This window comes from Manis pentadactyla, chromosome 16 (assembly GCF_030020395.1).
Source record: "Manis pentadactyla isolate mManPen7 chromosome 16, mManPen7.hap1, whole genome shotgun sequence".
In the NCBI taxonomy this organism is placed as follows: domain Eukaryota; kingdom Metazoa; phylum Chordata; class Mammalia; order Pholidota; family Manidae; genus Manis; species Manis pentadactyla.
This window is the reverse complement of record NC_080034.1, coordinates 7,487,498-7,501,935: the sequence shown is the minus strand read 5'-3', so window position 1 is coordinate 7,501,935 and position 14,438 is coordinate 7,487,498. Positions and strand designations below refer to the sequence as shown.

General features: G+C 41.3%; 1 protein-coding gene across 3 annotated transcripts in view; it reads left to right on the top strand.

The window, feature by feature from the left end:
• The window catches only part of KCNQ5 (potassium voltage-gated channel subfamily Q member 5), a 448,222-nt gene that overhangs the window by 321,641 nt on the left and 112,143 nt on the right, over nucleotides 1-14,438 (top strand). For all 3 annotated transcript variants that reach the window (XM_036916207.2, XM_036916204.2, XM_036916206.2), the window contains exon 3: nucleotides 7,302-7,428. In XM_036916207.2, coding sequence (XP_036772102.2) covers nucleotides 7,302-7,428 — 127 coding nt within the window. The remainder of the gene's footprint in view (nucleotides 1-7,301; nucleotides 7,429-14,438) is intronic.

Sequence of the window (14,438 nt, the reverse complement as noted above, 5' to 3'; positions counted from 1 at the left end):
TGCCACTTTAAGTTTACACACAACAGCAAAGGAGCAAAAATAGCTATGAATTGATTATGTTAATATTCTGAATAAAGGCAATAGTTCCAATTTTGTATGACTAATTAGCCACAGCTCCCCAAGAATTGGTGCAAATGTCACAGAGTTTATAATGTCGGCATTTCATCTTCACAAAAATGCCATTTGATGGCATGAAACCAGAAAAAACTAATGGTCACAGCAGACAGCTTGTAGATTAGACAAAGGTCACTTTGTCTTAAGAAGCAGTGCTGTTAATTAATGAGAAAACAATTAGAACATGAGCTGTTAGACATTGTGAATTTGTACCCAAAAAAAAAAATCAATCTGTAGCTAAAACCACCCGCAGTGATACAAAAACCAGGTAACTGCAAGAACAGAACTTAAATCTTGAATTTTATAGCAAAATCAAATCTATCAATGAAATAGCATCCGAGTTCTCTGGTTTGACATATGAAGATTCTTCCTTAACATCTGGAAAAGAGGGCTAATGATCAGTTAGTGTTCTCAATAAATGTTCCTGATAATAACCTGGGACTACCTACCACTGCCTCTTGAGTTTCTTAATTCCTATCTGCATTCCCTTAGTCTTTAAGAATAGGAAAGGTGCTCTGTTTTACCAAAATTCTGTGTGGACAAATGAGGAAACACTGTAATTCCTTGAAGACAGATAATAAAAATAATAAATATTACCATCAGTTCTGTTGAGAGCTGTCAAGCCAAGCCCTTGGGGCTTCAATAAAAGACAGACCCCTGTTAATAACACCAGCTTTACATTATAGCTTCCCTCCAAGTAGGTCAAGTACTCTGATTATTATTCGGTAATCTCTCTCGCAACCATTTGAGTAAATAATGGGCACTTTGTTTCTATTAAAAACAAGTGAGAGAAAGCGAACTGCCTTGTACCAACATAGAGCAGCACAGGCCCCAGAACCCATCCCATGGCCGACCCAGCAAAGGCCAGGAGAACCTCCCCGATCAAATCATTTCAAGTGAGCATAACAGACGTTTGTAACTTCTAATCCATTTGGAAATAAAACGAGACCCCACCAAAGGGTCATTTAGCAGACACCATGACACCAAAACACAGCAGGATCAGACCCAGCATCTGAACTTGAACAGGAACATGTCTCTTCTGAGTGTACCCCATGTCTAGATGATGGGCAATGACATTTTTTTAATTGACTTTTTTTGAGATAATCATAGATTCACATGTGCTGTAAGAAATGCTTTATATGGAGATACCCTACATACACCTTACCTAGTTTCCCCCAGTGTTAAAATTTTGTAAGGTTATACAACCAGGGTAATGAGATTGATCCAATCCACAGATCTTATTCAGATTTCCCTGGTTTTGTTTGGGGTATTTGTAAGTGGATGTGTATGTATTTGTATATGGCATGTATGTATTTATATGTGGGCATGTATGTATTTGTATGTGCATGTGTATGTGTTTGTATGTGGGTATTTATTGCCATACACTTTATCACGTGCGGATGCTCATGTACTATAACAACAGTCATGACAACACATGTCGCCATCGCCACAAGGACCTCTCTCGCTGCCCTTTGCACAACCAAATCCACATCCTCTTTCCCATCGCACGCTCCGCTCCCCACCATCCTCAGCTATAAGCAACCACTGCTCTGTTCTGCACTTCTAAAATTGTTTTTATTTCAAAAAAACTGCGTAAATGGAATAATAAGGTATGTAACCTTCCGGGATGGCCTTTTCTCATTCAGCGAAGTTCCCAGAGATGGCTCAAGTTGTGTGCAGCAACAGTTCATCATTCTTATTGTGAGTGGTATTCCATGGTGTGGATATACCACCGCCAATCCTCTGGTGAGGACATCTGGACTGTTTTCAGTTTGGGGTCATTAGGAGTAACTCCACTATGAACATTCACGTACAACTTTCTATAGAAAGATAAGTTTTCATTTCCCTGGCATGAATGCCTAAGAGCACAATTGCTCAATCATACAGGAACTACATGTTTAGTTTTATAAGAAACTATCAAAGTGTTTTCCAGAGACGTTGTCCCATTTTACATTCCCACCAGCGATGCATGAGTGATCCGGTTTCCCAGCATCTCCCCAGCATTTTGTGTTGGCCCTGTTTTTTATTTTAGCTGTTCTGATAGGTGTGTAGTATAATCTTATTGTGGTTTTAATTTGCATTTCCTATATGGATAAAGATGTTGAATATCTTTTTACATGTTCATTTGCCATCCCTATATCCTCTTCAGTGAAATGTCTGTTCATGACTTTTGCCCATTTTCTAATTGAATTGGTTTCTTACTATTGAATTTTTAGAGTATACATATATATTTTTCTAGATACTAACCCTTTGTCAGATATGTGATTTACAAATGTTTTCTCCCAGTCTGTAGTTTGTCTTTTCATCCTCTCTACTTTTATGAGGTCCAACTTAGCAGATTTTTCTTTTATTACTTGTGCTTTTGGTGTCAAGTCTAAGAACTCTTTGCTCAGCCCACGTTCCACAAATTTTCTTCTATATTTTTTAACTAAAATTCTTATAGTTTTAACATTTAAGCCTATGATACATTTTAAATTGATTTTTGTAGGAGGTGTGAGAAATAGATTAAGATTCCTTTTTTTTCACATGTATCTCCAATTCCCCCATTTATTGAATAACTGCCACTTATTGAAAAGGCTATTTCTTCCTCCATCAAATTGTTTTGGCACCTTTATCAAAAAATCAATTGAGCATGTTTATTTGGGTATATTTTTAAGTTTTCTATTCTATTCCATTGTTCTCTATGTGTCTGCCCTCACCTAATATCACACAGTCTTAATTACTAGAACTATATAATAGGTATTAATATCCAATTAAATTATTCCTCCCACTTTTTTCTCCTTTTTCAAGATGTTTTAGCTATTGTAGGGCCTGTGCCTTTCCATATAAATTTAGAATAAGTATGTTTATGTCTACAAGGAAAGCTTGCTGAGATTTTTTATAGGAATTTCATTAAATCTATAGATCAATTTGGGAGGAGCTGACTTCTCTGCTGAGTCTTCTAATTCCTAAATAAGATATTTCAATTTATTAGGTCTTCTCTGATTTCTCTCAACATTTTGTAATTTTCAGCATGCACATCCTGTACATGTTTTGTTAGCCAAACATTTTATTTTCTTTGGCATGGTTGTAAATAACATTGTGCTTTTTATTTTGGTTTCCACATCCTCATTGCTAGTATACAGAAATGTGATTGATTTTTGTACATTAATTTTGTATCTTGAAACCTTACTTGTGGAACTCATTTATTGATTCTAAGAGGGGTTTTTTTGTAGCTTCCATATAATTTTCTCTCTAGACAGTCATGTCATCTGCAAATGAAGACAGTTTTATGTCTGCATTTCCAATTTGTATGCCTTTTATTTCTTTTACATGCGTTATTGTGGTGACTGTTATTCAACTATGCTGAGTAAGACTGATGAAGTAACATCTTGCCTTGTTCTTGATTTTAGGTGAAAGTATTCAGTCTTTTACCATTCAGTATGACAATGGCTCTAGGTTTTTTTGGAGATTCTATTCATCAAATTGAAATAATAAATCTCTATTCCTAATTTGCTGAGAGTTTTTATCATGAATGGGAAAACCTCATGCAGAACAAAGAAAGTGGACCCTATTCTCACACCATATACAAAAATCAACTCAAAAATGAATGAAAACTTAGACATAAGGCCTGAAACAATAAAACTAGAAGAAAACATAGGAAAAGAGCTTCTTGATGTTGATGTGTGCAAAGATTTTTTGGATATGACCCCAAAATCATAGACAACAAAAGCAAAATTAGGTGAGATTGCATCAAACTGAGAAGCTTCTGCACAGCAAAAGAAATCATCAACAGGATGAAGAGACAACCTCTGAAATGGGAGAAAACATTTGCATACCATGCATCTGATAGTAGTTACCATCCAAATATATAAGGAACTTCCATACCTTAATAGCAGAAGAACAAATAACCTGATTTTAAAAGGTAAAAAGAACCTGACTAGACAGTTCTCAAAAGAAGACATACAAATGAGCAACAGGTATATGAAAAGGTGTTCAACATCACTAATCATCAGGAAAATGCTGATAAAAATCACAATAAGATAACACCTCACACCTGTTAGAATGATTGTCATCAGAAATACAAGAGATAACAAGTGCTAGTGAGAATGTGGAGAAAAGGGAACCCTTGGACCCTATTGATTGTAAGTTGTATCCTGTAAATTGGTGCAGCCACTATGGAAAGCAATATGGAGGTTCCTCAAAAACTTAAAAATATAACAACTGTATGATCCAGCAATCCCACTCTGGGCATATATCCAAAGGAAATAAAGCCAGGATCTCGAAGAGGTATCTGTGCTTCCATGTCCACTGCAGCATCATTCACAATAGCCAAGATATGGAAACAGCCTAAATGTCCACCAGCAGACAAAAGGATAAAGAAGGACACACACAATGGAATATTATTCAGCCTTAAAAAAAAACCCTGCCATTTCACATTATAAATGCTGAGTCAACCCTAGCTTAAAAACAAGAGATGAACTTGGGGAAAATTATGCTAAGTGAAATAAGTTAGACACAGAAAGACAAGTATTGCATGATCACACTTATATGTGGAATTTAAATAGTTGAACTTATAAAAGAAGACAGTAGAATGGTGATCACCAGGGCCTGTTCAGGTAAGGGAAAAGCATAGAGATGTTCATCAATGGGGACAAAGTTTTCAGTTATGCAAGATGGTTAACTTCTGGAAATCTAATAGTGTATTGTATACTGAAAATTTGTTAAGAGTAAATCTGCAGTGTTTCCACCACATAAACACAAACAAAAAAAAATGTTAGACATGTGAGGTGATGGACATGTTAATTAGCTTGATTGCGGTAATCACTTCACAATGTATGATGTATCAAAACACATTGTACACATTAAGTAGATACCATTTTTATTTGTCAGTTAGCCCTAAACAAAGCTGAGAAAAGAGGAAAAAAAGGAAAAGTGTTCTTCTCACAATCCCATTCTCCCCTGTTCTGTCAGATTTGGGATGCATTCCCTTCTCTGGCTCAATAACACTTTGCTCCTTTTAACTGAAATAAGATGGAAATATCAGGAACCAAGAGGCAGAATCTGGGCAAAGTGGTTCTTACACCTTGGTTGCCTACCATAGACGCCAGGTCCTCACAAGAGAACATCCCCACAGCCCGGCTCTGGGCCGGAAAGAAGCGCCCAGCAGCCACCTGCAGGGCCCTTGCCCCTGCTTGTCACTCACTCAACAATTGGGGATTTCTGAGGTCATTGTCCACACAGTTTAAAACCCAGCCCAAGCAGACAATGCCAAGCAAGGGTCTAGAAAGGGGAGGAGAATTCTACCCTAATTTTACTTCCCTCAAGGCCGAAGTTGTGACCCAGTGGTGAAATCCAATTTCAACTTCCTCTTACTTTGTTTGGAAGTGAATTTTTTTCCTAAGCACTCAAAAAAGAGTAGCAAACAATATTCCTGAACAGGGGGCCTGAGTAGAGAATTTGTACACATAATTCATCCTGCCTCAGTACCGTGTAGAAACAGTGCCACAACCACCTGCCTTACTTTAGCACAATGGCTGTACACGGACTGGTGTCATTGGTTCCCTTGAAAAGGAAAAATCATTATTTGGCAGGTAACGCCTCGTTGCCTAGGCTACATGTGGTGTTTTCTTGAGTACCCCTGTGTGGCCTCTCACATAGAAGGCCAACTGCCCTGGCACAACAGGAGTTAAAGGCAGGAATAAAAGTGGGCCTGCCAGTAAAACCAGATGGGGTGCAGGCACATGGGCATCTCCAGCCGTCAAATTTGTGGGAAGGTGCACTGGATTCAAAACAGGTGTTCTGCCACTTTAGGCACCTCTGTGAATGAAGAGATTCAGTTACCCAGACACATACTTAAAACCAAATCTACACCAAACCCTCACATCATCAATGGGTGTTTCTTGACCATAGTTTTGGTTTTCTGTGCAAAAATCTCTTTGAAGATTTATTCCCTGGGTAGTTTCAAGTCGCTGTATATAAGCAGCAGTGATAATGGAGATTTATTTTCAATCATGAGAACTATTTGTGGATTAATTAGTGAGAAATAACAGAAGGCTAGAATGATATATCTGTACGAGACATTTCAAAAGTGCAGCGCCTTATCTCACGCTCTAACTACAGAAACACACATATACCCCCACCACTTGCAACAAGAATGCCACTTTCCTAAATCTGATGACACTTTTTATCTCGGGACAGGGAGTGGATTAGGACCTTTACTTTTCATGTTCAATATTTCTGTGAAGTGTGAACATTTAATAAAGACCTTGTATCACTTTTAAAATTAAGCTACTATAATAAGAATGAATAAATATTGTTTCACATTATAAATGCTGAGTCAACCCTAGCTTAAAAACAAGAGATGGATTTATTTCTTAAAGGAAAAAGATTTCAATGAACTGGATCAAGGGGCCAGATGATGGTGACAAGCTGGCCCCAGAGATGCAGCTTCTTACAAACCCCACTTGGTTTCCCCTCTGTGGCCCACTGCTTAATGCCTCTTTTGCTGGCCTTTCCTCGGCCTAACTCATCGCAGAATCGTTTTGCAGAGCAGGTGTCATTTTCCAGGCAGCTCTCACTGAAGGGCAGTGTAACAATTTAGCAAGCTTCAGATTTGGAGAATGTGGGGTCGCGTTTCTGGCGAAGGGTTTATGCACCACACACACAACAACGCTTTTGAAACTCTCTGTTTTATAAGGGGATTTTTGACACTGTAACAGGAGAACTCAGTATTATTCTAAATATTTACTTCTTTTTTCTCTGAGAACAACTCTCAAGGCCTTAGGGATTTATCACTCTTTAGAGCAAAATGAAGGTCTGTGTTCTGTAAAACTGTAAAGCTGTGTTTTCGGAGTCCATCCCTCTTTGATTTCACATGTTTCCAGGTAGCTAAAGTCAGTTACACTCTGTAGTCCAGAGAAGTCCGATTGTAACTCGGCCTGCATACTTAGTATTAAAACTGACTCCTAAATTTGCAAAGTGATGAAAGACTTGAAAAGGAATAGCATTCGGTGCGAGGGAACACAGACGGTGCGAGGGTCAGACGTTCTGCGGCTTTAAGAGGATTGGAAGAACAGGAGCGGGTAGCCTTAGGTCACTAACTACCGAATATTTCAGACCAAGTGCCTAAATGTCGGGAAATACTCAGCGAGCTTTGCAGACGCGCCCCGGTGCCGCGCTCTCACACCGCTTCTTCGCCGTTTTAGGAGTTCGTGATGATCGTCGTCTTCGGTTTGGAGTTCATCGTTCGCATCTGGTCTGCGGGTTGCTGCTGTCGGTACAGAGGATGGCAGGGAAGGCTGAGGTTCGCCCGGAAGCCCTTCTGTGTCATAGGTGAGTGTCAGGGCCTGGCCCCCAGCCCTCGTGGTGCGGCCTCCCCCTCTCCCGGCTCCTGCCCCGCGGCGGGTCATTAACGTTAGAAGCTGACGTCCACCAACTGTACCCGTGGATCAGGCACTCGCGTTGTAAAAGTGTTCACTCACTTGGTCCTCACCACGACGCTATGAGGGGGGCACATGTATTCTCCATATTTTATAGATGAAGAAACTGAGGCAATGAGAGATAAAGTAACTTCCTAAGTCACACGGGTAGGAAGTGGTGGAGCTGGGATTTGAGCCAGATAGCCTGGCTCCGGAGCACCCACTTGTATCAGATTAGGTATCCTGAACTATTAGTTCTCCCTCAGTTAGGGAAGCATTGATTTCAATGAGTGTAAGAACCCCTTTTTGCTCTACAATATGAGCAGTGCCCCTTTGTGCCCCCGGTCAGCTGGAATGTATCCCAGCGCAATCATCCTGGTGAACCCTATCGGATAGCGTGCCTCCAGAATGATGAGAGGCATCGCTTCCTTTATTCACTGGTAACTTTAGACCTGATAAAGTGTTTTACACTCTGAAACTTGAGTGAACCAAACAATTCACAAGACAGATGGTTGGCCAGGATTCGCTCAGCTTCTACAGAATAAGGTCGGCTCACGGGTGACTGCAGGAATGTTCCATTCCAGATTTTAAAACCAATTAAAAATAGATTCTGTTCCAATTCCAGAGGCAACACCAGTGTGTTTCTGGCTTCCAAGCAAAGAAGGTTCTTTCCCAGATGCCTGCTGCCTTTTGATAGCTGTTTTCAGCTCTGGAGCAATCAGCACATCTGAGTCCTTTAATCTTCCTCTTCCTGTCTGAGACCCGTGCAGGGCTGATGCGATACGTGGTAGTCACCGGTGGGCCTCTCAGGCAGGACCGTGCAAACGTAGTATTACGTGGTACAGTGTGAATGCAGCTCCATAAACTCTTTTGGCCTTTGGACAGTCCACCTCTAATAAGTTCATTGCTTGGGGAGAAAATTTCGTGGAGATGTCTATCTATCCACATACACCCAATATATAATAAATCCCCATTAGAACAGAGACAAGGTGTGTACTGACATTTAGGATAACTGCATTCTTCAGTCTTTTATTTAATGTGTGTGTGATGGCTTGATTCATGGTCTAGCTGAATCGATGTGATAGTGAAACAGGTTCAAATATGGCTCTTCAGTATGAGGTCAGTGAAATTTAGCCCACACACAGGAGCCAGACGTCCCCTGCCTGGAGGCAGCAGGCTGGACCCAATGACTTGTGAAGCCCTGTTTAGCAAGTCCATAAAAATGATTGATGTCCCCAGTAAAATGATAAAGTACAAAGTAAAGTGAACCCTGTAGTTCCCTTGTTAAGCTTAATTTACTGTGGCAAAAATGAAAAAAATAGCATCTCTCATCTATGATAACTGTTCAGAGTTTGGAAATGTAGCTAAGATATGCCAAGACTCCATGTATTTGTAAGATGTGATCAGACTGAACATGCCCAAGTCATACCCACACGTTTTCCAAGGTCTTGAGTATTGAAGAAAAGAAAATAGAAAAGACTGTGGTCACCTGACAGTGCCCTCCATGTGGGATATGCTTTCTGTAAGCTCACCAGTGTTGCTGTTTTACTGCAAACAGTCTGAAGCTGCAACAGTGGTCAGCCAGCAAGCCTCGTACAGGTTTGAGTGCTACAGACACACTGACAGTACTTGGACACTTGGACGCAAGCTGACAGAGGCCCTTAGGCTGATTCCCAAACACTTCGAATCTTCCCTCTCTTGAACAGCCCATCCTTCCTACCTCTGCACTCTAGCCAGAGCCAGCAGTGTTTCCAAAGCTTGTTGATTTAAGAAATCATAAAACCACTGTGTACTTGTGTTCGGAAAACATATTTTAAACAACCATCCTAAGGAAAGGAAAAAAAACCTTGTGGATAAAGTGAAGGTTCCTGTGTCCAGGACTCTCACTTGGCCCTGGTTAGCTAGCTCACTACACACGTGTGGGCAATGCATCATTATTGACTTTATATAAAGAGCTCCGCCCAGTGCTCTGGGCACCACAGTGGCAGGGCTGCAAGGCTGCAGGAGAGCAGAGCAGAGGCTGGAGTGGTGGCAGCGCTGAGGACAGAGACCGACAGGCTGCAGAGGTGGAGAGGCCCAGAGGCAGAGACTGGCTTGCTGCCTGCAGACTTACTCTGAGGGGACGGGATTCTACCTGCCACTGTGGGAATCAAGTTGGGTATAAACCCTTTCACCCCAAGAACGTTCTACTGTCATTTCTTTGGTCACATTGAATCCATAATGAACTTGCCCGGGGCTGAAACCCATTGGCAACACAAACCTACTCAGTTTTTTTTAACTAAGTGCTTTCCTTGATTACTCTATTGATTTATCTCTGCTTGGTTTGGGGAATCTGCTTTACAAGCTAGTAGAATTGTATCCTGAATCAGAAAACTCTTCCTTATACCTGCATGTTCTATTTACATCTCTCCCCTAAGACTCCTTGGAAGTAGCATTTCTACAGCTGTGGGCAGTGATCACTGCATTGCTACTGATTTGGAGACAAGGATATTTGGGGAAGACCACCCAAGCTGAGCTTCACTTACCTAGACTGGCTGCTTTACGATTTTCCTGCATTCAGCCCCAGCCACTCACTCAGTGACCTCAGTACTGAGAAAGTGTGGAAGAGACTCACAAATGGATCCCATAGCCATTCTTCTTTCTCGCTTTTATTATGGCCCTAAATATACCAAAAATCATAAATACTACCAAAGGCGGGTACTTAGATCACAGGGATGAGCCTGATATGTCAGGAAGCCAACAAATTATTTCTGACACTGGCTTTCCTGGACTCCCTAGTGATTCTTTCTAAAGACACAGCAGAGCCATATTTTTCAGCCTTTCTGTGCACCTCAGGGCAGCAGAAAATGCCAACCCGTTATTAATCTCAGGTCTGCACCTGATGCTAAATAGAAGTTGATTTCTTACTGCTGTTTTAACAGTTCTCCTTCAGCGTAATATTTCCACAAGAGGACAAAAGGCAAACCACATGGGTGTGTCTCCCGTGAACCGAGCACGCACACTTAGATGTGAACTGGCCATCACTCAGGAAAATGCCGACAAGTCCATATTTTCATGAGAAAAAATGACCACTTCTTTGGCTAAAACAAAACCAGAGACTTTACTGAAATCAGCCACATGGCCAGCACCACTCAGACATCTCTGTGAGTCCATCTCACTAAAAGGCTACTAAGCTGCTGATATGTTTCAAAAGTTACATCGGAGACTCCCAGAACGGCCACTGGCTTCCGGACTGAAGGCTGGACCACCATTTTTCTATTTTTCTGCCTTCCACATCTTTTTTTCTAAGTGACAGGCTCCTGAATTCATTGTTTTCTATACCTTCAATCTCTTCTCTCCTTTAGCAGAAATTATGTCCCATCAAATTGCCGGTCATACATTCTTCTGCTATTTCTCTTTACTTCTAAGTGTTCAAGCTCCTCCAGTGCATATAGATTCCTTCTGTATGTTTCATTGCACCATCTGAGGGCAGTTGAACCCTGTTGTATCGATTGTTCACAGGACATTGATTAAAGCATTTCAATCCGTCCAGCTAATAAGAGCTGGTATGTACTGAGACTTGCTATATGCTAGGTACTGCCCTAAACCCTCCATGCTGTCTTCCTTAGTCCTCTGTACATGCTACGATATCCTATTTTATAGACATGGAAGTAAGACAGGGCTTAAGAAACTTGTCCTCAGTTAGAAAGATGGTAAGTAGAAGAACGAGGATTCCCTACTCATGATTTCACTGTAGAAAAATATACTCACCCCATAAAATGGCACAACACTTCGGACGCCAAATATGTGGGGTTTTTCTAAGACTACCAGGTCTCCAACACTCCAGACACCAAGTAGGCATTCAACAATGTCGTAGAGTTCTGACACTGACTACCTGGAGGGAGCACAGAGCCCACGGGTGAGGGGCTGGTCCCACAGGCCTTCCCTGACTTCAGATACCAGACACACTGAGGTGCCCAGGCTACACCCACTTCTGCCCAGCTGACTACATATTTGGGGTTCCCACAACACCCCCACCTCAGGTTCAGTAGTTCACTAGAGTTCATGAAAGAACTCAGGAAAGCTCTTTATCTACTATTATCCATCTGTTATAAAAGGTACAATTCAAGGACAGCCAAACGGAAGAGAGGCATAGGACAAAGCAGTCAGGGGGCAGAACGGCTAAGGGGGTCGGGGGATGGAGGCATGAAGCTCCCATGCCCTCTCCAAGCACACCACCCTTCCAGCACCTCCATGTGTTCACCCAGCCGGAAGTTCTCCACATCCCACGGTTTAGAGAGATTCCTAGAGCTTTCGTTCTATAGGCAAACTGATTAAATCATTGGCTCTTGGTGATGGAATTCAACCTGCAGGCCCTTTTCCCTTCCCAGAGGTCCACAGGCAGGTCTCCAAGATCCAACTTTCTAATCACAACTTGGTCTTTCTGGTAGCCAGCCCCTTCCTGAAGCTCTCTAGGGACCCCCAGCTGCCAGTCATCTCACTGGCATGTACTCTGGAGGTGCCAAGGGTTTTAGGAGCTGTGTGCCAGGAACCTAGGACAATAACAAAATATCCATTTCCCATTGTACTACCCAGCTGTGAGAAAATTGCCCTTATTGTTTATAACTATTTTAAATTTAAATTTAATTGAAACTTGTCCATTGTCATCAGTTTATAAGCAAAGAACCTGATGCTTTTATGCTCATCACTAGTAATCCAAGATCTCTGAATGAGAAGCCAGACTTTACAAAACAACAGTCATTGCAGTATCAGCTTTGTGTATCAGCCTCATTATATCAACTAAATCAAGTTACCTTTTACTGCTCTCTAACCTAAAAAGGAAATTGCACTCCAAAATAGACTTACATGCCTTGTACAAGTTTTCATTCTCTCTTGAACAATGTTGTCATGAGGCTCTCTGGATATTTCCTAATTGGAGACACCTCCAGAATAAGTAATATTACTCCCAGAACTGTCTTTGAATGTTTCTTAACATTAGTAGACTATTGGGAGATCATTGTTGTCTTGGTGCCCAAATTTGAACTTATAAAGTGGCTCGATTAGCTGATATGACTTGGCCGTATGGAGACTGCCCGTAGATGGAAATGCATAACTAAAGGTTATTTCCCACCCCTTCTGTAAGCTTAAGTAGAGCTCAGTGATATACATCATAACATTTTGTACTATCAAATGTGTATAAGAAAATTCATTCACTGACAGAGCATTTATTATGTGCCAAGCATGATCTTAGGTATAAACACCACAAAGATGTATAAGCCTGGTCCCTGCCTGTAAGAGTAGTCCCGGTACCCTTAGAGAAGGACAAAACTGAGAAGAGGGAGACTAATTATGTTGATACAGAGCAAAGGTGATGGAGACAGTTTTCATGGAAAGAAGGATGTAGAATATCACGACCGATTGTATGAGACAGAGGAGTGGTAAATGCCCTTTGAGCTTAGTCATCCAAAAACACGTATACAGTGTCCGCCATGTCCAAGTGTGGTTCTAGTTGCTCAGTGGGCTGTGTTTCACCCAATGGGCAAGGTCCTCTTTCTTGTAGAGCTATTATTCCAGTGGACAGAGAAAAACAATACGCAAACATATTTTTGAAAAACAGGATAACTTCAGCTAGAAATAAGTGCAGTGAAGAAAATACAACAGAGCTTCTTTCAGTCGGATGACCCAAGAGTCTTTCTAAGGAATGGATACTCAAGTTGACCTGAATATTAAAAAGGAACCAGCCATGAGAAGATTTAGATCTTTCCAGACCAGGGAATAGTAATAGCAGGTTCTTGAGACCCAGTGCACTTGGCTTGTGCAAGGAAGAGGCATCAGGTCATTTTGGCTGGACCTCAAGGAGCAGTGGGTGATATTGAGGAGACAGTCGTATCTTTAGGGAATGTAGACCGCATGAGGGCATACAGTTGCCTGATACAAGGCAGCTTCTAGAGACAGGCCATGAGGTGAAGATCCAGTAGATTGCTGGTAGGCTTAATGCTGAACATTTGGGTTAAAAAAAAAACAACATTTTGAACAAGCAAAAATGTTTGGCTATATAGACCCTGGGTTCTTAGTGATCTACACTTGCTCGAACTTTGCAACAGCGATATATAAATGCTTGCCTGTTCAGAATACAAACCTATTCCCTTTGACTTTCCCCAGTACCTCTGTATCTCCCCTTAGAAACATGAAATTTGAAAAACTAAAAAGAAAAGCTGTTGTTTCCCATGAGCAATGGGAATTAGGGAAATATGACGGAAATTCCTCGACAGCCCCATGGTAACTATCACCAGTAAGCAATTCCCGAGAGCAGGGCTACCGCAGGGCTCGGCAGCATGCTCTCAGTTATGATGGTTTGATGCAGATTTATTTGATTAAGGATTATTTATTTCCCTTGAGAAACTTTCCCTTTTGCCTTAAGATGTTATCTGAATATTTATGATCAATAAGAAGCATTAGACTGCCACTATGGGGTATATTTCCCAAGTGGCGCTTGGAATTTGCCAGTATGAGTCCCATTAACTTCAGAGGAAGCCCGACAGTTAAGCCACTGCACACGGCTTTGAAAAAGTTCTCCAGGATGTCTTTGCAGTGCTTTTTTTTTATTTTTAATAAACCACAGAGCAACTCAGCACACAGCTGATTGCAGTATTTAAGAACGTGGATAATGTACTGTGCAGTAGGAGGCTTTTGAAATTAGATTTTAAAGCTTTATTCCTATTAAGAGTCACAACAAAAATACAAATGCATCTTTAATTCTTCGAAGAGTACCTTTTTATAAAGGAATTTGGAGCTCAGTTAGAATATAGAGCCCATAAGCAGCACCATGTCCCTCTGAGACATTGTTTACCCCATAGACAAAAACACTGAGGCACTGGGAAGTGGGGGTGCTTTGTGCTCAGCCCCAAAGTCAGCACTGAAGCTAAGAATAGAATGCCAGCCTCC